The sequence below is a fragment of the Danio rerio genome, chromosome 19 (genome assembly GCF_049306965.1).
Source record: "Danio rerio strain Tuebingen ecotype United States chromosome 19, GRCz12tu, whole genome shotgun sequence".
In the NCBI taxonomy this organism is placed as follows: Eukaryota; Metazoa; Chordata; class Actinopteri; order Cypriniformes; family Danionidae; genus Danio; species Danio rerio.
In genome coordinates, this window is record NC_133194.1 from 8,674,279 (window position 1) to 8,700,850 (window position 26,572).

Sequence of the window (26,572 nt, forward strand, 5' to 3'; positions counted from 1 at the left end):
AATTAATGAATGAAATGTTCATTTTTCTTTACATATTTAAAACGTTATTCGAGCTTAAGCTTGCTAAATACATTCAGCACTTTAAAGATGTGTATTTTTCAACGTACTTTATTAAAAATAATACTTATTTTCAGATTACTTTGGCTAACATAAAATGCATGCCGTCAATGACTCATGGACGGAAATTTGTACACTATTAAAATGCTGGGTTGCTTTAAGCCAACACTGGGTCAAATATGGACAAATCTAAGATTGGATTATCATTTTTCTTAATTAAACTTTTTCCATATTTGACCTAATGTTGGCTTAAAATGTATTGTACATTGTGAACACTGAGTGAAGCCTGCTGCAGCTGCTGGACAGTCTCAACAGCACACAGAGCACATGATTTTCTGCCTGCACAGTTTATAACTGTCTCTGTTTCTGTCTCTGTTTCTTCATTGTTTGTGGGTCTTGATTTATTTTAACAAAAGTGCCTGAAACTAAAATGTTATGGACATAAAGCATTTTCAATATTTTTGAAAACTTTATGTTATTTATTTACACAGTCATAATTATAAAATTAATAGTAGTACTAGTAATAGCAATACCAGAAGGGAAAAAATAACATTTAATCAAAGTAACAAATAACCCAATGCATTGGGTTAAAATAACCCATAGTTTGGAAGGTGCTATAATAACCTATAGTTGGGTATGTTTAGGTATTTTAACCCAACTATTTTAACAGAGTATCATCTTTTGATATGATGTTCTTTTAGAAAAAAATGATGTTCATATATGTGGACTCGTCCGAATTTACAAAAAACACTTTTTCCTGACTGTTTTGTAATGCATAATTAACAGAAATATTTTTGAAAATGTTTTGACTATCAGAGAGTAAAAACAACTTTTTTTCTTATTTTGGACAGTTAAAAATAGTGTTTGGGACATTTCATGTGCTGCAAAACAGTTGCAGGATGACACTGTATGTCTGTAACAAAATATAAAACATTCAAAGTATTTTAAACTTAAGAGCTAAAATGTGTTGTCCACGTATGTGGCCACTAAGCCCTAGGAGGATAAATCAACCCATCATTTTTAGTGCATAAAGCTGTGGTCACACTAGAGTTTGACCATGGGAAATTTTGTCGTACAGGGCTGCAAAACTGTTTTGATCTTCGATTGGTCTTACATAATCACGTGATGCAATATCACAGGTCAGAGTTATCAGCTTGAACTTTCCAACGCATCGAACTGTGAAACTTGTCACATGAGCTTGCGTTTCCAGTCTGCCGCATTTGCATGCATACGAATAGAAGTCTAGGGAGTATAGGGAGAAAAGTCACGGCAATTTGTAACTTTTTCATTTAGTGGCTAATTCGTACGATCTAATTCGTACATTTTAGCATGATTTGCTCATCCCCCATTGACGGTTGGGTTTAGGGTTGGAGTTAGGTGCCACGCTTCCTTTTTAAATTCGTACAATTTTGTACGACTGAACTCGTACAATTTTGTGTGAATTAGCCACTAAACTGCCAAAACATAAAATACTTACGTTTTCTCGTGCGATCAGGCTGGTGTGACTGCAGCTTAAGCCATATTTCCAGCCCCTAATTGAGTCCACTATAAAGAATAACGGCAGATTTGAGGACAAACAATGCTCCAACTTGGCTCTACAGGGGTTGAACGATGAAACTGAAACACTGGCCAATTAAGTGTTGTAGGTTTCATGGCTAAATTTGACCAGCCTTCACTGACCAGTTCTTCAGTTCTTCACTGATTGCACATTCCACCAGTACAAGCAGAAAGTAAAGGTTTAATTAGCAAAGTAATAGCACAGTTTTGACTAAAACCTTGCAATGAACACAACATTATAGGTGACAATTCAGAATTCAATAGAGGACAAATTCTTGTGGCGCATTTGTGACCAGAACAGCATGTCTTTTTAATGTATCAAGAGCCACAACACCCAGGCTACTAACAAGAAGGACAAATCCCATCCAACAGGAGTAACTGTGGACAGGGGCGGACTGGGACAAAAAAATCAACCCTGGCACTGTAGCCACACCAGGCCACATTACCACACCGACACAGCCCCACCCACAGACATGCACCTTCACTACTTATATTGGTGTACAGATGGTGAATAATATAAGCAGTACCATATGTAATAGATATTTAAAGATTTAAGGTATGTGACTGGAAAAAAAACTTGTTTATAACAAATTTATAGATACATTCATTTCATTCATTCCTTTTCTTTTCAGCTTAGTCCCTTTATTAATTTGGGGTCACCACAGTGTAATGAACCACTAACTTATCAAGCTTATGTTTAAAAACCGGCGAGGCAGTGGCGCAGTAGATAGTGCTGACGCCTCACAGCAAGAAGGTCGCTGGGTCGCTGGTTCGAACCTCGGCTTGGAGTTTGCATGTTCTCCCTGTCTTTGCGTGGGTTTCCTCTGGGTGCTCTGGTTTCCCCCACAGTCCAAAGACATGCGGTACAGGTGAATTGGGTAGGCTAAATTGTCCGTGTGTGAATGTGTGTGTGTATGTTTCCCAGAGATGGGTTGTGGCTGGAAAGGCATCTGCTGCGTAAAAACTTGCTAGATAAGTTGGTGGTTCCTTCCGCTGTAGCGATCCCAGATTAATAAAGGGACTAAGCCAACAAGAAAATGAATGTTTAAGAACCATTGTTTTCCTTTCTCTGAGCTTTTTGACAACGCCTTTCCTTTTTTACGGTTCATCTCTGACAATTAGCTTATGTTGCACTTACTGTTTAACAGTCTTGCCAGATTGGGATTACGTCCACGTAACCTCTGATTAGGTCAGATTGGGTCAGCCCATCTCGAAACCAGCTGACCGTTGCCAATTGGGCCAAATGCTCAAAAAATTATTATTATTACTGATCATCATCATCATCATCATCATCATATTCACATCTTGCAAGAAATAAAAGCTGCCTGCATGTAAAAACAATACATACAAGTTTTTTTTACAGAAACTGACCGGCCCAAATTTTAAAAATGGTCCAGCCCTTCTGGCATTTGTGGGTGCAAGGGCATGCTGTCTGAAAGGGACGTCTGAGTGCTAAACCAGTTTGTATCAAAAAAATAAATAACACCACAGCTGCCTACCTCACTGCAGAATTAAATGTGCAACTCAACTCTCATGTTCTACCATAACTGTTCTTCAGTTGCTAATAGCCAAACCTTAGGTCACTCGTGCCAATGCCAAACATCAGTTTTAATGATGCCAGGAGTGAAAATCTTGGGCTGTGGACCATTTAAAACTTGTACTGTTCTTTGATGAGTCCACCCTCACTGTCTTTCCCACATTCAAGAGAGATACGGTGTGGAGAAGCCCCAAAGAAGTGTACCTTTGAATGCCCAGACTAAAGCAGACTAAGGTCGTAGTCACACTATGTACAGTTCCCTTGAACCGGGCCAAAGCACGCTTGTCGTCCCTCGCGTCTTCCCTGATGGCCCACACTCACATTACATTCGTGCCTAGGCACACTTACAACATCGATGCTGCGCTGTTCAGTAAGTGTTCTCGCTCAGCACAGTGGAGTTTTCTTTAGTTATATCGTTTTAATTGTTTGATATGCGGTGACATGCAGTCAAATATATTCGCCAAACAGATCAGCCACTTTTGACGCTCATAAAAAATCATAAAGTCCTCGTGCTGCAGGAATTAGGAGGTTTGCTGAAGGTGCAGCTGTTGTGCAGTCAGGGGTTTGCGTCTTTAATAATCTATGTCAGTTTGCATTCATTGAACAGTAAGAATGATTAATTAATCCATATGAAACGGTCCCTTAAAAGTCACTTCTCGCTTTCAGTTTCGGGCTCAGGCGCAAGCGTACCGCGCCAAAGCCCAATTGAACCGCGCTCAGGCACACCTCTTCCAACCGGGCCAGGGCTGGCCAAGTGAACCGTCCCTATGCCCGATTCAGAGCACTCTAACTTCTCAAACGATCTGGTACACAGGCCTGGGCAGGGTTCGAATAGCATAGTGTGAGTACACCCTAAAGCTTGGGCTGCAATATCATGGTATTCCTTATGCCCAATACTTATTTATATAGTTTTCCCTTTTAGATGTCTTGCAGCAGCATTATCTTTAAGTGAAGCTCTGATTTACAGTAGCTTGACATGTCTACAGGTTTTCACGTGTTTGCTGTCTCCTTAACGGCTGGTTTCTCTGTTTCTCATCGAATATGCTCATGGAGGATGGCTCTGGTCTTGAATTGGATCACTGCAGGCGTCACAAGACACTGCTTATCGGACTCAGCTATCATGATGATGAAGTAAGAAAGGTAAAAAGAGAGGGATCTTAACGTCCCGACTAGAGAAAAAAGGAGGAGGGCTGGTGTCAATTCACCCCTTTTTTCCCTGCATGTTAAGTGTTTCTAATACCAGTGAAATGATACCGAGGCAACACGTTTGGCTGTTTTTAGCATGCGTGATTCCCTTCAGCTATCATGTATTGCTGCTATTCTAGCCTTAACCTCGAGGGCCGTATAGACTCCTGAACATCTGATCTGCAAACAGTCATTAACTCCGCCGCCTCCGTCACCCCTTCACCTAACCTTCACTGTGATCTTAACCTGCCTATGACAGCAGCCGCGGATTAACAATTCATCCTGATTTAAGACAATGCAGACGGAAACTCAATCCTGAGGCTAAAATTAACACTAATGGGTCTTGAAGAGGGCCTGAGAATGCAGAAATCATTCATGAGGAGCACTCAGGAAAGACACACCGCGCTGATGTCAATCAAGCGATTCATAACTAATGATCAAGGGTGGATCAGGGCAGAGTGAATGAATGACAGCACGGACCTGGACTGGGGCAGAGGGAGGTTTTAAAGAGAGCGTAATTAACATACATCATTTTACACGAGATAAAAATAAGCTTTAGGCACTAAAATGTTATGGTTTTTTATGAAAATGGTCTAAATTTAACATTTAAATTGTCAAATATTAATGGTAAAGAACAAACATAAACAAAACAAAAGCATGCTTTAACTTTATTATACTCACATCTTTTACATGTATTCTCCTTTCTACCTACTTTTCAGTCGAAGTCAAACTTATTAGCCTAATTAATCTAGTCAAGCTATTAAATGTCACTTTAATCTGAATACTAGTATATTAAAAAAATATCTAGTAAAATATTATGTGCTGTCATCATGGCAAAGATAAAATAAATCAGTTATTGGAAACGAGTTATTAAAACTATTATGTTTAGAAATGTGTTGAATTTTTTTCCCCGTTAAACAGAAATTGGGGAAAAGAATATACAGGGAGGCGAATAACTCTGACTTCAAATATATTTAAATATAAAAATAACTCTCTCTACAGATAACAATAACTCTATATATGAAAATGATTATACAATGATTATACAATATATATATAGGTATATATATATATATATATATATATATATATATATATATATATATATATATATATATATATATATATATATAACAATAACTCTATATATAAAAAATAACTATATATATAAAACAATAACTCTCTTCAGATAACAATAACTCTCTCTATATATAACAATAGCTATATATATATATAAAACAATAACTCTCTCTACAAATAACATAACTATATTTATATATATAACTCTATATATAAAAAATAACTACATATACAACAAAAACTATTTATTTAACAATATATATATATATATATATATATATATATATATATATATATATAACTGCCTCTACAGATAACAATAACTCTTCTCTATCTATTCTCTCTTATCTCTAATAACTGATTTGTTTTATCTTTGTCATGATGACAGTAAATAATATTTGACAAGATATTTTTCAAGACCCTTCTATAAAGCTGTAAGTGACATTTAAAGGCTTAACTAGGTTTATTAGGTTAACTAGGCAGGTTAGGGTACTTAGGCAAGTTATTGTATAACGATGGTTTTGTTAGACTATCGAAAAAATATTTAGCTTAAAGGGGCTAATAATTTAGTCCTTAAAATTGTGTTAAAAAATTAATAACTGCCTTTATTCTAGCCGAAGTAAGACACATAAGACTTTCTCCAGAAGAAAAAATATTATCAGACATACTGTGAAAATTTCCTTGCTCTGTTAAACATCATTTGGAAAACATTTAAAAAAGAAACTCTCTCTACATATAACAATAACTATAACAATAACTCTCTATAGTTTTTTTTAGCGGATTAACTTGCAAAGATCATTTGTTCAATTTATGACCAACAATGTATGCAATGTATGGGTGTTCAGAATGTTTCATTAATTAAAATGTTTTATAGTAATTGCAAAATAATATAATGGAATGGTCCTATAGCATTCACATAACAGATTTACTTTTGCTCTGTAAAATTTCCAGTCATTTACAGCACAAATAATCTTTGTATGAGGACAAAGAAGTTAAAATGCTAATTTCCCTCAGGTTCAAGCTATTGCAGTATTTGCTGACTTTGTCTCACCCTATCTAACAGGCATTTATAGGTGGGTCTAAATAAAAAAATAGTAAAAATAGTAAGTGTGGTATAACGGTTTGGATAAGTCTCAAAATGTCTGTGTATATACTAATGTACAGTTAGGTCAAGATACTTTTCACAAGACATAAGTTCATATATAATGTAGCACTTACAGTATATTGTATTACAAGGCTACCTACCTAGTGTACTATTTATAGAGCAGAGTGAAAGTATCCATCAATCTGTCAAGCACAATTGGTTTAAAAGAGACACAGTAAATGATGTGACAATAAAAGCTTTGTATTGGTCTAAACTGCTGCCGTTTTGAACGGTTGATAACACCAATAATGTCCAATGTTTTGTTTTCAGTGTCTATATAACCACTAGAGGCCGCCAGAGAACTTCTGTTAAATGTGCATTCATCTTATTCTTCGGTTTAGACGGTTTAGGGTTAGGTGGTGTGTGTACAGTGTTAAACCAACAACAAGAGGGCAGCAGAGTCATTCGCCTGTCTCCTATGATATGCCATTTGTGCCTTAAGTTTAGGAAGCTGATCCTTGAAGTAGTGCAAAAGGAAAATGAATTGATAGTTCTCGCTTAAAATTGAGCATTTTCTCAAATCTACACACCCTCAGGCTATCAAAAGCAAAAGTGTAAGCATTTCCGTCTAGTTTGCATGTTCTCTCTGTGTTGGTGTGGGTTTCCTCTGGGTGCTCTGGTTTCCCCCACAATCCAAAGATATGCGCTATGAATGAACTGAATAAACTAAATTGGCCGTTGTGTAATTGTGTGAATGTAATTGTATGGGTGTTTCCCTGTACTGGGTTGCAGCTGGAAGGACATCCGCTGTGTATGACATATGCTGGATAAGTTGGTGGTTCATTCTGCTGAGGTGACCCCGGATGAATAAAGGGACTAAACTGAAGGAAAATGAATGAATGAAGCTATTGGCTAACAGCTTTTAAAAGTCAGAAAACTTTCCAGGCAAAACAAATTAACTGACTTTGAGGAATGTAAACAAAAACAATGGTCCAAACGTAATTCCTGTTTTACAGAGAATCCAAAAAGAGCCACATATTGATAAATAATGTTTTGACAGCTGTTTGAACATTAAATTATGATTAGGGCCAGACGGAATCTGCAAACGTTTTTTTTTATTTTTGCAGAGAATTTTGGTAAATATCTGCGGATTTCTGCAAAGTATCAGAACCAAAACCTTAATATGTGAAATGAAAAATTATTTCTTTTTAACTTTTATTTAATGTTTTAAATGCAAATCCAGTTAGATTTACTTCATTTGGTAAACAAAGCAAGTCTCTCATATAAAATATCCACTAAAAGCCAGAAAATATTACTGTACAAACTGCATTGTACATAAATCAGATGAACATTTTCATATTAGCCAATAATATTACTGTAATTATTTTAAAAACCGAATAAATATAGATTTACACACTTTTACTCAAGTAAATGAACAGAATTAATGCTGGGCTAAAAATCTGCGGAATTCTGCGCAGGGAGATTCCGTGTGGGCCTAGTTATGATTGAATTGCCTCTTGTTTAAGATTGAAAAAGTTTAATAAAAAAAGGAAATGTTCATGGGCCAATGACGTCACCACATTGAAATGGTCTATACAGCTTGAAGCTCACACCCGAGACTAATAATGCACAGAACCGTTTGCCTAAGCTGTTGAATAAATGGATTATTGTTCCAATATTTTTGCACAGTCCTATTGATTCACTTCAGACGTGTATCATCCAGGGTCAAAGCTGTTCATTTGATTTTATGAATCATCCAGCACCAGTTTCCCCTAAAAATCTTGTAAACTATATATTTGTGTAATTTTACAGCACATCCACGTTTTAATTTCTGAGTGAACTATATAAATCTGGTTTCAGTAATGCCCTGTTGTAATTTTTGTAACATTTTCATGTCTTGCTAAAAATATTTAATGATTAGTTAGGCTATATATTCGAAAACTATTTATTTGAAATGACTTATTGTTCGTATTTTGGCACATCCAAAAGACAAGCTGAAATCGATATTAAAACTACAACTCCACTCATTCAACTGAGCCAGGCAAGCATTCAGACGAGCCTATGGGTAAATGGGAGGACCCATATTTTCTTTTTAGAAAACAGTCAGAGCGTGTTACCTCACAATCTCAATGCACGACAGAATAAATTAATTCAAACTCTACAAATGAACAACGCTGCTATAAGCAGCGAACTACACGCAAAATCCACAACACAGATTTATTCCCCGCATCAAAACCAAAAGTGGTCTGATCTCGAGCAGTCCATATGTTCGACACGCAGGGGGAGCCGAGAAAAATCTTCAAAAGTCACATAAAAAGCATCAGAAATTAATCATTAATTACCTCGCGAAAATATTACCAACATTAATCCAAATACAAAACATTCACGTTAGTTAACTAAAAACGTAAACAGCCCATCAAAACAGCTAAAACGATTTATCCCGACCTCCCCTATCTCCCACACATGCCCTGCGCGAGTCGACTCCGGCTGTCCCTCTTTGTCCGGCAACGAGTAGGCCGTAATTAACATGGCCAATTTCGCGTTTGGGGATAAATATTAAATCGTAAGTCTATTTGACATTGATTGTTTGTCATATGCGGGTTGACATCCATGTCTTGATGCTGCAGTCAGGTGTTGATGAATGAGCGGTGTGAGCAACGTTTAACATCTTTACCTTGCTTGCTGATGGCTAAACGGCTAACGGTAGCTAGATCGCGAATTCAAATCACGTTTGAATTAAATTCAAACGCATAACGCGTCATTTACCCTCGCACTGCACGTTCGAATCGAACGCGGTTTAAAATGGCGAGACGAGCTTGGCGTGCTTGCGTCTGAATGCCATTTAGACAGCACTTCAGGTAGAAACACATCTGTATGTGATCACATTGCAGGCAGGGCAGATGTGGATTCACGTTCAGTCCATCCCAATCACTTCTCATCTGGTTTGCGTGCTTGCAAAGATCGTATAATCATCAGCGTTTATCTGCGATGGTGTAACTTAGCTCGTACGTTAGAGCTGTTCCTCAGGAGTGCATGCGTGTAACAAATCTGCAGAAGATGACAAATCTGACATTAAACATAAAACATTGATGCATCCTTCAGACATGTTGCTGAGTAGGTGTCTGAACTCATTGGCCCATCGGTACAGTTAAATTAAAGCAGTGCACGCGCAATTCCTGGGACTGCGGGGTGACACTCGTTGGACCCGAGGAGCTTTTCGTCACATAAACTAATTTCTGTAAATGAACGGTGTCATGGCACCGCACCAACAGGCATTTTAATGGCGGGACAGCAGCAGCAAGGAAAACGAGGCAAAGGTAGGAAACCGTCAATCAGCGCATCTCTGTGTCCGAGCGGGAATCCACTCAGCTGTGGCTGCAAATCTCCCTTTCCCCTGTCCGCACATGCCTGAATGTCCGGTGGCCTTGTTTTCGTGGGGATCTGTCTTTGGGTAGCTTTATGTCAACCACGCATCACTTTTCTTTTCACGCGTGTTCGTTGGGGGTTTTTAATACATTGCATTAACTGTTTTCCAACCTGTTGTTTGCCCTAAAGCAAGCTTCTTACCTTTGGGATCTTTTAAGGGATGCAGAAATGCTTGAATTTGTCTTAGAGATTAAACAGTATATTTTTTTTCTTTAAGTTTTATTTGTATGTATTGACAAGCTTCCTTTACAATTTAACTTTGTGTTATTTAATATGGTAATATATTAATAGTTTATATCATTGCTATTGTATGTGTAGCTGTATTCATGCATATGTAATTAGTTGAGGTTTTTTCATATTTGTTTTGGGCTGTCTGATTGTTTATTGGAATGTTTTACTTTGGAATGAATAGATATTGTACAATTATGTTTACTAGATTGTTCATTCAATCACTTATGGCACTGCTAATTACATGTGTAAATGAGATCTGAGGACTCTTTAGCTTGTTCACTTTTGACAAAGTCCTAAGGTATTGAAAATACATTAGTTTAAACAGGCACAAAAGATGTACAATTAACTATCCTTATTTGTTTTAAGGGAGAAATGGGTGTATACAGACATATTTCTTTCTGTTATTTCCTTTTAAGTTCTTATTATAATTTGTTAGAGCGTTTTTCCACAATCTTAAATCTAAAGTTAAAAAGCCTAATCATGAAACCAACCATACACACCTCCCTTGAAACTAAATTAGGAAACTTGTTGAAAGTGGACAGAAGAGAGGGAACAAAACTGCAGGTGTAAATAGGAATTGGTTTCTCTCATCTAATTCAGGATTTCTGCGGGGTATATTATAATGTCTTTAATATAAAATCCAAATTTAAGGCCTTAAAAGTCTTAAATTTACTGAAACATTGTGTTGAAGGTCTTAAATCTTTTTTTTTTTTTTTTAAAAACATGTCTTAATTTCCTTTATTTATGTATAGCTACCCAATACCCATACAATCACCCACAATCCATCTCAATAAAACTTTAAACTTTTTTTTATTTAAAAAGGTATTTTTTAACTCTATCATAATGGTTTAATTATTTTCCTTAAAATAACATTTGTTTAAAAGTTTAAACAAATTATAAACTTTTAAAACAAGGGTTCATTTTATATATATATATATATATATATATATATATATATATATATAAGTAGAGCTTTCTTGTTTTTACACAACATTTAAATATTATTTATTAATAATGTATTGTTTTGGTAAATGTATTAAATTATAATAATATTTTTGATTGGGCGAATAAAAATCTTTTCCATCTGGGCCATTTGAAAAATTTCTTAGCCTTTTGGTCTTTATGAGTCTAAAATTTCATTTAAAATAGTGTTTAAAAGGTCTTAAATTTAACTCTGTTAAACCTGCAGAAACCCTGTAACTGTGAAGCAAAACATGGTACAAGTTTTACCTATGAATATTGCTATTAATACCAATGAATAAGAGTTTTTAGAGAATGGTTCAGCTATCAAATAGTTGATCAATTACTGCACATTAAAATAATCTAGAATATATTATGATTTGATTAAACTGATTTCCTTTTTTTTCATAGGAGATGAGTTTAATTTATTTGTTCAAAACCGAAATAGTGTTAATCTAGACGTAAACTATGTACTATAATAATTTAACAAAATCGCAGTTAATGTTAGCAGTGTTATACAGTGGGAATGTAAATGGACAGTTAAAGGGATGTTTCACCCAAAAATTACTCCAGAATTTTCATATTTGGGTAAACTATCCGTTTAATGTTCCTTCTTTCAAATTCCACCTGACAAATTACTACTTAAACATTTATTGTGCATGTATTTGATAGTGCTCTGATTTTTAAAAAAATTTTATATACAGTCAAAACCTTTTTTATATATACCGGTTCCTTGACTCTAACAGCTACTTTTCTCTCCTCTCTATTTTTCCCCATTGTTCCCCAATTTGATTTCTGCCTCAACAGGTTCCCAGATGAAGAGCCCAGAGAAAAAGAAGAGGAAGTCCAACTCTCAGGTTAGTTTTTGAATATTTGGTTTTTATTGATTTTATTGTTTTATTGCTTTTGTCAAACTACTTTCAGCACATTTAAAAATCATAATTGCATTTAATACAGTAGAAGAAAGTAATTCAGTGTTCTCATCTTATTTCTCACTGAATTTGTCTTAGGGGGCGGCATTCTCCCACCTCTCTGAGTTTGCACCCCCTCCTACGCCGATGGTTGACCACCTGGTGGCCTCTAATCCTTTTGATGATGACTTTGGTCCGCCATCGCGTTCTGCTGGAGGTGGTGGTCCAGGTGGTGCCACCTTTCTGCCCAGCCCAGGGGCTGGTGGAGGTGGCTATGGAGGGCCGGGTCGAATGGGGGGAGGTATGGGATTCATGGGTGGCCCAGGAGGACCTGGAAGTGGACAGCCTGGCCGACGACCCCCTTTTGGTCCACCAACACCGAACACTGGACCACACCACCCACTTGGATTTGGGGGCATGCCAGGCTTTGGAGGTGGAGGAGGGGGAGGAGGAGGAGGTGGAGGAGGATTTCCACCAGGAGGCCCATCCCAGTTTAATATGCCACCCAACTTTAGCCCTCCAATGCATCCAGGACAGGGATTTAACCCAATGTTGTCGCCGGGAGCAATGGGTGGTGGTCCAGGAGGCGGAGGAGGTCCACCACATCCAAGGTTTGGTATGCCTCAGCAACAGCCTCCACATGGACAAGGTGGCCATCCCTTCAACAGCCCTCCCTTACCTGGCGGCCCTGGCCCCCGTGGGCCTCCACATGGCCCCATGAACCCTATGGGGGGAATGGGAGGAGGAATGAACATGATGGGCATGGGTGGTGGAGGTGGTGGGGGTAATATGGTGGGTGGACACCCAGGTATGCCTCCGCAAGGACAGTTTCCTCCTCCACAAGATGGCCCCTACCCTGGATCAAGTCCTCCTGTTGGTGAAGAGGGAAAGAACTTTGGTGGTCCAGGTGGTGGTCCACCTGTTCCCTCTCAGCAGCAACCACCTAACCTTAACCCCTCTGGTCCTCCATCAAATAATGCCACCCCTGGTCCATCCCCTGCCCCTGGACACCCACAGCCTGGAGGAGGCTTCCCTCAAGATGTCCCACAACCCAATCCCAACACCCCAGGACAACCCCAGTCGGTTCCTCAACCCCCTAATCCTAATTCATCCCCCACAGGTCCGCTGAATGGTCCCCAGCCTCAAGCGCCAAACAATCAGCATCCTCCACCCAACTCCACCGGTGGCCCTGGACCCAACACCCCATCAAACCAGCAACAACCGACACCACCCAACTCTGCTCCAGGTTCCACACCTTACAGTCAGCAGAATAACACTCCTGGTGGTCCAATGCCAAACCAGCCACCCAACTCCAACCAGAACAACCTTAACAACAACAGCAGTGGCAGCAACACCCCGGGTAGCAACCCCAATCCTCCATCCAACTCTAACTCTACTCCCAACACTCAATCTCCGCTTCCCAGTGGACCCGCTCCACCATCTTCTGGCCCAGGCTCTGGCCCCCCAAAGCTAGGTGGGGGCATGGTGTTTCCTTGCGGCCTCTGCATGTCAGAAGTGCACGATGATCAAGAGGCCATCTTGTGTGAGGCCTCTTGCCAACGATGGTTTCATCGAGACTGCACAGGCCTAACTGAGCCAGCGTATGGGCTGCTAACCAGGGAGAGTGCCGCAGTGTGGGCATGTGACTTTTGCCTCAAGACTAAAGAGATTCAAGCGGTTTATGTACGCCAGGGATTGGGACAGCTTGTGGCTGCGAATGATGGCTGAGACAGGGAGGAAGATGGGTGATGAGCGATGTTTTATGAATTTTTTTTGGTGCTTCATGTCTTGTGTTTTGCGGTGAGGAAGTGAAATTGAATTGAAGAATAAACCTGAGAACCAGAGGAGAGCGAGACGTATGGATTAAAGTGAACTTCTTATTCTGAAGCTACTTCTTGCATTTGTTTCTTCACAGTCCTTATAAGCACTTTTATGGCCCATGTCTCTGAATGAAACTCATTATATCAGACATTGGAAATGTTTGTATATAGAATATCACGACACATTTTCAAGATTCAGCTGTTTATGATTGTTGCACTCATAATTCTTCATTTTGCCTTGGTGACAAATTTGGAAAAGCAGCTTAATTCTGGCCAGAGCAAAAATAAATCAAAATTCGAAACGTGTATACAAGAATTAAACTCTTCTGAGATCAGCATCCAATAAGCTGTCCAATTTTTATTTAATTTTTCAAAATCCAACTTCTTGATCTGCAAAGCACTGATGCCAACTTGCTACCTCAAAAATTCGACATGTCTGGCTAAGATTGCTTTTTAAGGCAAGAGTGTATAGTCACCACACAACCTCTCCTCTCCTCTCAGCGCTCTCCATTTCAGTATATCCAAAGGAAACTGGCAGTGTCCTGAAAAGGCATATAAGACATGTAGATAATCAATATTTCACTGTGTCCATCGTTGAATACATTGGTGATCTGACAGAATTTCTGCGATTCATTGTCAGCACTCTCGATTGTTTCTCTTCATGTACAGCTACTCACTGTTTTGACACACAAGTGGACAATATGTATGTGGTCTTTGGATTGCATGTTAACCAATGCAGTACTGTGTCAGAACTGTTTATAAACGTTACTTTTACTGTTCCAGTTAGGCCTCATCCTGGGCTATGAAGTAGACCAAATAACAGAACGAACTCAAATGTTGTCGCAGAGTAAGATGTTTGCAGTTTCTTTTTTTTTATTTCTACGATTCTGTCCATCTTGCCTTTTTCTTATATTTGAACTCTTATGTACCTGTGTGTATGCTGTTCAATGTGCTTGCTCTGGTGCCCTCCATTCGCCAGCGTTGTGCAGTAATATGGGGAGTGTTCTGGGCTCTGGCTCTGTACTGAAAGAAGTAAACTGAATTGTTTTTTTACAAGTCTTTTTTTGTGACCAATTTATTGTATTAAATATGGGTTGAAACCCCTATAAACCAAGTCATAAAGTTAAAGATACCTGTTTCCTTTCAACACACTCAGCTCTTCTTCCTGAAGGGAAAGCAGTGTTTCTCAACCATGTTCCTGGAGGAGCACTGGCTCTGCGCGTTTTCCATGTTTCCTTAACCAAACATGCCTAATTCAGATGATCAGCTCAACAACAGAGACTGAAAGCCTTGTAATGGGTGTGACAGACAAATAGGACATCCAAGACATGCAGTGGTGGTGGTCCTCCAGAAACGCGGTTAAGAAACAATTCCTGGAAGGCCACAGCTCTGTGTACTTTAGTTTCCACCTCCAACTCACAACTGCTTAAAAGGCTATTAGTCTTGAACACCTTGATCAGCTGTGTTTGATTAGGGTTGGAACAAAACCGCAAAGCTGCGGCACTCCAGGAATCGAGTTTAAGACCTATGCTGTAAAGCATATGTCTCAAATCCAGTTCCTTGAGGGCTGCAGCTCTGCCCAGTTTATTTTCAACCCTGCTTCAACATACTTAAGCTGCGGTCACACTGCACTTTTCTTATCATAGACTTCCATTCATGCGAATGTGTCAGACCGGAAACGCAAGCTTGTGTGACAAGTTTCGCAGTACGCTGTGGTGCAAAGTTCAAGCTTGGTAAACTCTGACTTGCGAAATCTCATCATTTAACTGCGTGAGACCAATTGAGGATCAAAACATGACCTCTCTGGACAGGAATTTAGAACATGGACCAATCGCTCGCTTTTTTACATGTCTAATCATCTTGTTTAACCCTGCCCCTTTTCGCAGCAAAGTATGACTGAATTTCGCACGCTTAAACTCTTTTGTGACCGCAGCTTTACTGGCATGTTTTAAACAAGCCTAAAGGACTCAATTAGTTTGATCAGGTGCGTTTAATTAAGGTTGAAACTAGACTGCAGAGCTGTGGCCCTCGAGGAACTGGATTTGACACCTGTGCACTCAAGCAATGGTCTCAAACTCAATTCCTTGAGGGCTGCAGCTCTGCCCAGTTTAATTTCAACCCTGCTTCAACATACTTAAGCTGCGGTCACACTGCACTTTTCTTATCATAGACTTCCATTCATGTGCAGGCAAATGCGTCAGACCGGAAACGCAAGCTCGTGCAATAAGTTTCGCAATTCACTGTGGTGCAAAGTTCAAGCTTGGTGAACTCTGACTTGCGAAATCGCATCATTGAACTACGTGAGACCAATCGAGGATCAAAACATGACCTTTGGACAGAAATGTAGACCATGAATTAATCGCTCGCTTTTTTCAATGTCTAATCATCTTGTTTAATCTCGCCCCTTTTCGCAGTGCAGTATGACCGAATTTCACACTTAAACTCTTTTGTGACCGCAGCTTTACCTGGATGTTTTGAACAAGCCTGAAGGACTCAATTAGTTTGATCAGGTGTGTTTAATTAGGGTTGAAACTAGACTGCAGAGCTGTGGCCCTCGAGGAACTGGATTTGACACCAGTGCACTCAAGCAATGGTCTCAAACTCAATTCCTGGAGGGCCGCAGCTCTGCATAGTTTATCTCCAACCACCTCCAACACCTGGTTAATAGTCTCTAGTTGTCTTGAACACCTTGATTAGTTGAATCAGATGTGTTTAAGGTTGGAGCAAAATCGTGCAGAGCTGCGGGCCTCCAGGAATCGAGTTTGAGACCTATGCGCTATAGCAGTGCTTCTCAACTACGTTCTTGGAGGACCACCAGCACTGCATGTTTTGGATGTCTCCTTTGTCTGTCACACCCATTACAGGCTATTCTGCTAATGAGCTGATGATCTGAATCAGGTGTGTTTGATTAGAGCACAGGTGTCAAACTCAGTTTCAAAAGGGCCGCAGCTCTGTACAGTTTAGTTCCAACCCTAATTAAACACACCTGATCAAACTAATTGAGTCCTTCAGGCTTGTTTGAAACCTACAGGTAAGTGTGTTGGAGCAGGGTTGGAACTAAACTGTGCAGGGCTTCAGCCCTCCAGGAATTCAGTTTCACACCCCTGGATTAGAGAGACAGATATGTGTAGAGCTGGTGGTCCTCCAGGAACATGGTTGAGAAACACTGCTCTAAAGTAATGTTTTAAGTTCTTTATTTGGTACAACTTGGTCCCCCATATTGACATGATATCATTTTTTTTTTGGCTTCACATTCCAAAATTGCCCTTTTAGATGATCTGATTTTAAGGATGGTCGATGGTCAACTCCTTATGTTCAAGGAAATGAGATGGTCTGGGTTTTGTGACATGGTGTATTGTCCTGGAATTGGCCGTCTCAAGAATTTTTGATTTTAATTGGATAGACATGGCCAGTGTTAATTCTCAGGTCGGCTGAGGGTTTTAAACAATGTCCATTACGCGAGAGTATCACTGTTTAACATCTGAAATTTGGTAAAGGGATAGTTCACTTCTGTTGAACATAAAGGAAAACATACTGAAAAATGTTGGAGCGAGTGGCCATTGATGTCCATAGTACATGTCAATAGCTGTGTTTCCATCCACCTGTTTTATACGGATCTTGGATAAGCACAAAAAACAACGGTTGATGGAAAGGCCAAGATGTGCATTCATTTTAAAAATGGACATAAAAAACATGCGCATAACTGATTAAGATAGACTTTTTATTTGATAAGAAAGGATGTGCATAAACTACATTTGACACATAAACTACCAACACTTTTACCAAACAAATTCAAACAAAAAAAAGTCATGTGATGATAAAAATGCATGTGAATGGACAAACCAGCAAACTGACCGCACATTGTAAATTGTCTGCAATGTTGTTTTTGTGATTCTAAAACGCCATAACAAATAATACTTTTCAGTATTAGACTTATATTATTAATGACCTCCAGAACTGTTAAGAGCATCTCTTCTCTGTCTCTTGCTCTCAAACGTCACAATTTGTTCACTGTGTGTTGGCATTGTCTTCTGAGGTGCAAGTCATTTAATAAATAAAGATTCACACAGCTTACAGATGCAAATTCCCTTTTTACTTTTGATATTTGGTGCCAGTTAATTAAAAAGTGTCGATTTTGTTCTCTTAGACTCGTTGGATGGAAACGCTCCTTTATTCGCACGTCTTTTATATGATATTCCAGTGCGCATACATTTAATTAGCATCTTTGGATGGAAACGTAGCCAATGGCTGCTTTCTTCAACATTATTCAAAATATCTTTTTTTGTTTAAATATCATTACAGTTGAGAACTATTCGAGTGTGGGAAAATGGTGAGGACTTTTTTATTTGTGTGTGAACTATCCCTTTAAATGTTTCGTTTCGATGTCTTTGTAATGTTTTTAATAGTAGGAACTTGATGTGCAAAGATTTCAATACGTTGTAGCTAAGTCAATATTTGTAGTAGTTTTTAAGCATCTGTAATAGGTTGTAAGACAGTACAGAGCTGTACTCAAAAGCAGAACAACCCCTCAGAGAACCTGGTAATTCTTAAAAATGAAATTTGGATTTTGGGGTTGAATAGTAGTAAAGCTATACAGAATATTATACTTTTTCTTCCACGATTTTTGCACACAGAAAACTTTATACATTAAACATTATAGCTGGAAAGATTAAACGTTTAACAATTTTAGTAAAAGTAAGCGTCCCTTTTTCAATTTCTGTCTGACTTAAACTTTATTTTAATCACACAACATTTTATCATAAATTTAGCATTAATTATTGTGTTTAGTTTTATATTACTTTGTTTTAAACCAAAATGCAGTTTTACTAAACTAAACCGAGGCATCAAGTTTCTTAAATTTGTTAATGGACGGCTCCTGAATTATTTGTATTAGATTGACATTGGATCACGGCCAATCACGTGTTCCCATCGAGCGCCCTTGGGACAAATCTCCAGCCAATAGGAGTTTAAGGAGGGCGGGTCGATGACGCAAAGGCAACAGGTTGTTTCGGAAAAAAACGCACTGACAGTTTTGCTTGGACTGTCCATCCTCCGTCTCAACGAAGAGTTTTTAAATTCACAATAAATCAATAAAAAGGCTTTTTTGTTATTGTACGCGTTGCGAAGGTCATTGCTGAAGGTCTCGGAAAACAGGTAAGCAGGCGGAATTTCTTTGTTTGCTCAGCGGTGTATTATTTACCTTGCGCTTTTTGTTTTTGCTGCTGCCCATGGCTGCGGGGTTGAACCCAACATTTGAGTTGTTATAATCCATAATCACACGGCTTTCACATTTACAAACAAGTTCTGCTGAGCGAAGCAGATAAACACCTGTTGCTTTGTGTGAAAGCTGCAGACTGGATTACAGTGAGGATGCGCGGTCTGTTGTCTTCCTAAATAATGAAGTCAAAATGATCTCCTGTGATGATGATTAGCATCGTTTTTTGTTTATTGTAAGTCTATATCTATAACACAGAAAACTAATCAATAAGTAAAAAATGCAGACGTTGAATCTTTATTATTTTTGTGTGGTTTTATGTAACTTTAACCCTGTGTATTAAAATAACATGCTGGTTTCGGTCCCACCGATACTGCCTGACTGACTTGCTGAGTGGGTGTGACGCAATTTGAACAGTACCAAAAAATCCTTCCATTCTGCATTTTTGCCTGTGCTTCCTCGTCTTTTTAATTCATTTTTGTAAAACTCAAGGACAAAAACAGGGTTTCTGCAAGGTCTTAAAATGTCTTAAATTCACAGAAATATTGTATTTTAGGTCTTAATTTTCCTTTGTTTATGTAAAGATACCAAATCGATTTACATCGAATTACATCCAATCACCATCAATACATCCCAATAAAGCTTTTAGCAAAACTCAATTTATAATCAATACTATAACAGTTTATTGAGCATACATTTAGTTTACTTAAGCTTTTATTTTAAATAGCTTTTTTTTAAGTTAGTATGTATACAACTAGGGTCTGCTTGTTTTGACGTTAATTTGAAAATGTGGCTAGGAAATAACTAATAAAGATTAGTTTTTTGATGTGGCAAGTAAAACAAATCTGCTGGGCCATTTAAAAAAGCCTTAGCGTTAAGCCCTATATAAGTCTAAAATTTAATTGATGATGGTCTTAAAAAGGTCTTAAATTTGACTTGGTGAAACCTGCAGAAACCCTGAAAAAGAGCTCCTCTAAAAAGTGCCCGTCTCGGTGTAATTGAATATTTCGCTCCTGGTTATTTCCAACACTGTGTAACTGGAACATACTGGATTGGCATTGTGAATTACAGTAATTCAAATCTAGCCTGAAACCCAAATTATACCCTGTCCTTTTAGAGTATAACACACTTGCAGGTTTTATAATTAACAAATCATAATCAATAAGCACACAACACGTGTAGTTTTTAAAGATCTGTTTCAAAACATTGGTTTCAAAATAAATATTCTTGGTCTTGTTTCTTAGCGTGCATATCAAATAACCAAGGTACATAAAAGGTTTTTTAATCAGAAAAATGTGCCAAAAACTATCATGTTTCTTTAGCTGGGGAATTCCTTACAGGGACAATAAGCAAGCAGAAAGCTTACAAATATTTAGTTATTGCAGTGCTATTGATATAAGCTTACAGTTGCACTCTACTCAAACTGCTCATTTAAAATGACTTGAAACAACACTATTCTTAAGATTTTTGGTGGGACAACTTAATTGTTTTCAGTTCAATTCACTTAAATTTGTAAAAGTGATTAAGTTAAATTAATTGATTTGTGTTGGGACAACATGAAGAGTTTGTGTGGAACCCAGCATTTCTTTACTGTGTGGGACTGACTTTTAAAGATGACAATAAAACATGGAGCATCTCTTGTCTCAAGTGATATTTGTTTTTATACATATCCTTTACATGGTTGTAGTAAAATGTTGTGTTTTATTATTCTTTACCCATTATCCACTGGTCTAAAAAAGTTATTAATAAAAAATCCCATCAAAGTAGCATAATCATAAGTAGAATAAAAGAAAAACTGAACGCTTAAAATAGTAAAATAACTCAAATTAAACATTACGTCCTGAAATGGAAGATGAACATTGTTTTGATACTTTCTGGTGGTCAAATGTTTGTGGAACATTCATAATTGATGTTTTCTTCCTTTTTGCTGACACCTGTGTGAACTTGAGGAGAACTGACTTCACACACAACAACAACAACAACAGTGTGACTAGATGAGAAAAAACAATTAAAGTATAGCTTAGAAAATTGTTAGCGAAAACAAACATGATATTGAAATATGCCACTTTTTCAGAAATACTTTTTGGGTTGATTTAAATTATTAAACATTTATTAAATTTTAGACCATGTTTGGTGATTTTTTTTTTGGAATGTAAAAAGTGAAAGATGCCCATGTTTAAGTTGTTGTGTTTGCATATTTGACATAAATAGCATTTTTCTGACAGTCACATCAATCAAGATAGCAATTAATGGATTAAAGCCAACAAGTTTTAGACACAAGTATCTTCAGGGTACTAATATTTCAAAGAGAGTGGTACACTGCAAAAAAAAAAAATGCTTTTCTTACTTACTTAGTTTTGTCATGGTTTTAGTCCAAATAACTAAAAATTTTTTAATCAAGATGCATTTTCTAGACAAGCAAAAATATGGTCTTGAAAAGAAATAATAAGTCAGAATTAAGTGAGCATTTCCTTAAAACAAGCAAAATAATCGTGTTTTTCCTTTTGTACTTTTATATTTCTATATAACATATTTATATCTTATAACATTCACAGTTCAGTGCAACGATTGCTTTGTTTCTTTTATTTAAATCTATGGATTGTTAGTATCTCACAAATCTGTTCTGAGTACATTTAGTGGGAACACATTTACATGAATAGTTGACTTCATATGCTTTTCTGTTTCTGCAGAATCCTACCCGCAGAGTGGAAAATGTATTTTTAGGTATTTATTTGACTGTGGTTTGATTTTAGTTTCCAAGAAAGAGAAATTATTGGGAAATAACTTTTTTTATTTATTTATTGTTTTTATTTAATTTGTTATTTGTTTCTTAGGTGTATTTTATTGAATATTTATGCATGTTTTATTTTAAAAAAATGGTTTCTTTTGATCAACTTTAAATTTAACGTCTTAACTGGACCTTCTGGTGAAAGTGGTGACGTATGGAGGACTTTTCTAAAAGTTAAGTTACCTGTCTTTATTTTCGAGTGCAGTGTCATTGACATCATCCTAACATTCAAACAAAGTAATCAAAAGGCATAGAGCCATCAAACCATAACAAATGTTTTTTTTTCTTTATTGACAATCAATTGCATTGAGATAAAAGTTTTGTATAATCAAAATTACTGCACAATATACTTCATTCATTCATTTTCTTGTCGGCTTAGTCCCTTTAATAATCCGAGGTCGCCACAGCAGTATGAACCGCCAACTTATCCAGCAAGTTTTTACGCAGCGGATGTCCTTCCAGTTGCAACCTATCTCTGGGAAACATCCACACACACATTCACACACACTCATACACTACAGACAATTTAGCCTATCCAATTCACCAGGCTGTACCGCATGTCTTTGGACTGTGGGGGAAACCCACGCAAACGCAGGGAGAACAGGCAAACTCCACACAGAAACGCCAACTGAGCCAGGCTCGAACCAGCAACCCAGCAACCTTCTTGCTGTGAGGCGACAGCACTACCTACTGCGCCACTGCTTCGCCCCACAATATACTTTTTCAGAAAAATAGTTGTATCGCCATATATTCTTAAACATAAATGGTAAGAGTATATTTTTATATGGGGACATTAGTTAGGTTGTATTGTACCTTTGTAATTTGCAAAATAGTCTTAAAAAACCAACTTGGAAAAAGAATTGGGATAAAAATCGTGAATCCTGATTTCCCCAGAAAAATCGTGATATGATATTTTTTCTATATCGGCCACCCCTAATTTTAATATCCAAAATTATGTGTAATTTAACAAATTAATATATAACATATATTTTATAATGTAGTTAAAGTGAAAAGTTAGGCTAATTAAGATGTTAAAACAATAATGCAGTAAAATTGAGGATCAATTTAGAAAACGTAGGGATGCTTGTCATAAAATTTGACCTCATGAACTATAGTCGCAGTTTGTTTTGACAACATAAAGCATGTGAGAACAACAAGCCACGGCTTGGAAATGTAATACAGCTTGAAGCAAAGATGCTACCAAAATGAACAAAAATGACCCACAGAGGGCAAAAAATATCCATGCACAGTTAAACGAAGCACTTATGGCTATTGCGAATAAAGTTAAATATGAAAATGAATGTAATGCTTCAGTCTACTTTGGATTCAGCATTTTAATACGCAGATTTTGCATTGCTGACAATTATAACTAATTCCATCCAAATATGATGAGCTTATAAATTTAGTAGCCAATCAAAGGAGATTAAATAATCACTGAAAATACTGCAGAGTTGTCATGCAAAATAACTAAATTCTGCACTCTCATCTTAAACCACCAGGATTGAGAGCTTTGGATTGACACGTTTCACCAAATCTGATATGGAGTTTGTTCAAACACAAATACTATGTGAAAAATATCCACATTTCTGTTTGTTTTGTTGTCAGATGTATGTCAAAATGTAGAGTAATAATGTAACTTATGCAATATCTGCAGTATTAATTTATCTGGCAAAATCAACACTTATTAATACAAATTGGGCGACGCAGTGGCACAGTAGGTAGTGCTGTCACCTCACAGCAAGAAGGTTGCTGGTTCGAGCCATGGCTGGGTCAGCTTGGAGTTTCTGTGTGGAGTTTACATGTTCTCCCTGCTTTCGTGTGGGTTTCCTCCGGTTGCTCCAGTTTTGCCCACAGTCCGAAGACATGTGGTACAGGTGAATTGAGTAGGCTAAATTGTCCGTAGTCTATGAGTGTGAATGGGTGTGTATGGATGTTTCCCAGAGATGGGTTGCGGCTGGAGGGGCATCCGCTGCATGAAACATGTGCTGGATAAGTTGGCGGTTCATTCCGCTGTGGTGAATCTTTATTAATAAAAGGACAAAAATAAAATGAATGAATGAATAAATACAAATCAAAATAGATTTTGTGATATAGATGACAGAAGACTCCATGAAAGACTTTTATTAATTATTAAATTATTAGACATTAATTATTAAAGATAATCATAATAATACAAGTTTTTGTAGTTAATTGTCATATGAGTTTCTAAGTGGAGAATACAACAGTAAATATGACCTAGTTCACCTAAAAAATTAAAATTTCCTCATCATTTAATCACACCTGAGTGGTTCAAAACATTTTGAATTTCTTTCTCACATTGCACACAACAAAACAAAGATATTCTGAAGACCACAGGCAAAACAGCCATTAACATCAATGGAAGAAATACTATAGAAGTCAATGGCTGCTTTTTTCCATCATTCTTCAGAATATCAGTAAAGATTTGGAAAAAAATTGAGGATGAGTAAATGATGACCGAATTGTCAATATTGGGTGAACTATCTCTTTAACTTTACCGCATGAATGGATAATAGCACAGAAAACTGCTGATTGAGTCTACATTCCTCCAAGAACAAACAGCCATTCTAATAGCAGGTGGGATCTTGAGTTTTTCGGATAGTGAGAATCAGAATCACGTCCACATGCCTATCCAGAGTTCAGAGCTTTAGACTTTGGCAGACGTACACATAAGGGCTTTTCACACGGTGCTTATTCGTCATTCTAGACACTGTTATCAAAGAGATTTGTGGTTTGAAGAAGGGTTAGTACTGCTTTTTTGGAGATGCGTACACCAATGTGACTTCCATATTGTATTTAATTCATTCAAATGCATACGCTATTCAAAATGTACAGTTTCATCTCCTTTCAACTGATGATTTTTTATCTGATGATCACATGGTGGGTTCCAATTTGCAGGAATGCCTGGAATCCTGTCTATGTGAGGAAGACAATAGTTGACTTTCAGTAGCTAATCAGACCTAATGCCTCAACAGGGCTGCTGACAGTTATAATGTAACCAAATCCCTTCCTTTCAAGTAGTTATTCATTGATAGACCGGAGTTTATGGACTGTTATATTACATCTCACAGTTTTTGCCTAAAGCGTGATGCTGGTGCATTATAAGTTGGTGTTTAACACGCAATGCAACATACTACTTATAACCACTTTAGAATTCTTGACTTGGAGGTAGAAGTGGCTTCAAAACTTTAAGCAACATCCAATCTGATGTGGAGATCTAACAAGGGCTTTAGATGATGCCCTGCATAGCTGTGAATGTTTTCTGCATCACTTGGTTTGTACAATAGAGCACACATGCGTCTCTTTAAACACCAGTAGCTCAGTTGTTCCACGGTCTGGACTCCACTTCTTTGATGTGTAAACATGCAGTTTATGCTGTAAAGTGGTTTAATGCGAGTTGTAGAATGTTGCCTACATGGAGATAAGGGGCTGTTGAGCTAATGTTAGCACACTTGTGTAATGAAACTGTTTTAGGAAGTCGTGAACCGGAGTGGAATGTGCTAGAACCTGCTGTTACCAGCAGGCACACCTGTTTGTCACATACAAACAATATCTTTCTCTTTTCACATGTGAGACTTTCAATACCTGTGACGACACCTGATAGTTGTGTCATGTATAAAACTGCTTCATATTTCTATTTACTAAGGTGTGACACTATATCAGAAAGTCTCTTGGGAAATTGGTATTATTATTAGACTAGTAGGACTGGGCGATTTGGCCTAAAATCAAAATCTCGATTAATTGAACGTTTTAACTTGATCACGATTAATGAATGATTTTTTCATTTGTTTATGTTATAAAATGTTTGCCTCATGAAATCTCGAAATCATGAAATTTTGAAAAGGCATTTTCTAGGCATGAAAACGTTTTGGAAAAACGAATAAACCCAAAATGTTTTTGAAAAGTCATGAAAATTAGTTTAACAATTATCTGTGTACTTGAATATATTTGAGATGAACTTGACTTATACTTGACGCTATATTTGATGGGTAAACTTTAAAAGCAATTTTAGCTTTGCCTCTCTTTCACTCGCTTTTAAATCCAACCTGAAATTTCGGACAGGATTTTAAGACATTTTAACAATCGATTTGATCAAGTAGTTTTTACCAGTTGTCGTATTGGGCATACAAGTATAACACATGGTTTTTTGCTCCAAGGTGAAAACCCTACTCAGTGTTTGTGCTGCAAAACTCCTCTTACTATAAAACACATTTTACTTCACTGATTCTAGAAGACTTTTTTATGAAATGAACTCTTTTAAGGACATTTTTAACAAAGTGAAACCAGAAAAGTTTTTAGAATTTTTATCATGTATTAACACAAAAAAAATCTTATTTAATTTATGTTTTATTTTGTTTGTTGATTTTTAAATTTTATATTTATTGTTGAAAGATTCCTGCCATGAAAACTTTCTGAATGAAGGTTGCGTTACTTGATTTTTAAAAAATTGAAGGAAATACACACTAATTGAATCTCTATGATTATTTATTGAACATCAACGCTAAACAACTGAGCTAAAAACACACATTGCCTAAAACCAACAGTCTCTTTTTTTTCTTTAAAAAATGGAAAACAAATAATTTTGCACTTTTGGTACCAAAATAAATTATTTTTAATGTTTTTAAAAGTAGAAAATAAGCAGCGCCTCTTCTAAATAAAATAATTCTTGTATACTCTGAATAATATTTTAAACAGCGCAGTTC

At 37.3% G+C, this 26,572-nt stretch overlaps 3 protein-coding genes across 8 annotated transcripts in view; 2 read left to right on the forward strand and 1 right to left on the reverse strand.

The window, feature by feature from the left end:
• Positions 1-26,572, reverse strand: part of mllt11 (MLLT11 transcription factor 7 cofactor) — a 369,559-nt gene that overhangs the window by 172,813 nt on the left and 170,174 nt on the right. The gene's annotated exons all lie outside the window — the stretch shown is intronic.
• Positions 8,994-14,992, forward strand: pygo2 (pygopus homolog 2 (Drosophila)). 2 transcript variants are annotated; one of them, NM_001033111.3, is made up of 3 exons: positions 8,994-9,817; positions 11,925-11,974; positions 12,128-14,992. In NM_001033111.3, exons 1-3 carry the CDS (start codon positions 9,781-9,783, stop codon positions 13,754-13,756), a joined length of 1,716 nt encoding a protein of 571 aa, NP_001028283.2. In that variant the 5' UTR covers positions 8,994-9,780; the 3' UTR covers positions 13,757-14,992. The 2 variants fall into 2 exon arrangements, with proteins under 2 accessions (NP_001028283.2, NP_001352102.1); NM_001365173.1 differs by having other exon boundaries at positions 8,994-9,063.
• cgnb (cingulin b) overlaps positions 18,869-26,572 on the forward strand; it is a 43,147-nt gene continuing 35,443 nt past the window's right edge. For 4 of the 5 annotated variants that reach the window (XM_005159385.5, XM_068215004.1, XM_005159386.5 and 1 more), the window contains exon 1: positions 18,869-19,002. The gene's annotated coding sequence lies outside the window, so the exon portion shown is untranslated. The remainder of the gene's footprint in view (positions 19,003-26,572) is intronic. The other variant, NM_001044762.1, reaches the window with a different exon arrangement.

What these genes read in the sequence shown, in the direction of transcription:
- pygo2 (NM_001033111.3), top strand. Translation starts at nt 9,781, where the DNA reads ATGGCGGGACAGCAGCAGCAAGGAAAACGAGGCAAAG. An exon ending in GCAAGGAAAACGAGGCAAAG is followed by an intron (nt 9,818 to 11,924) that starts GTAGGAAACCGT and finishes CTGCCTCAACAG; the next exon opens with GTTCCCAGATGAAGAGCCCA. An exon ending in AGAGGAAGTCCAACTCTCAG is followed by an intron (nt 11,975 to 12,127) that starts GTTAGTTTTTGA and finishes AATTTGTCTTAG; the next exon opens with GGGGCGGCATTCTCCCACCT.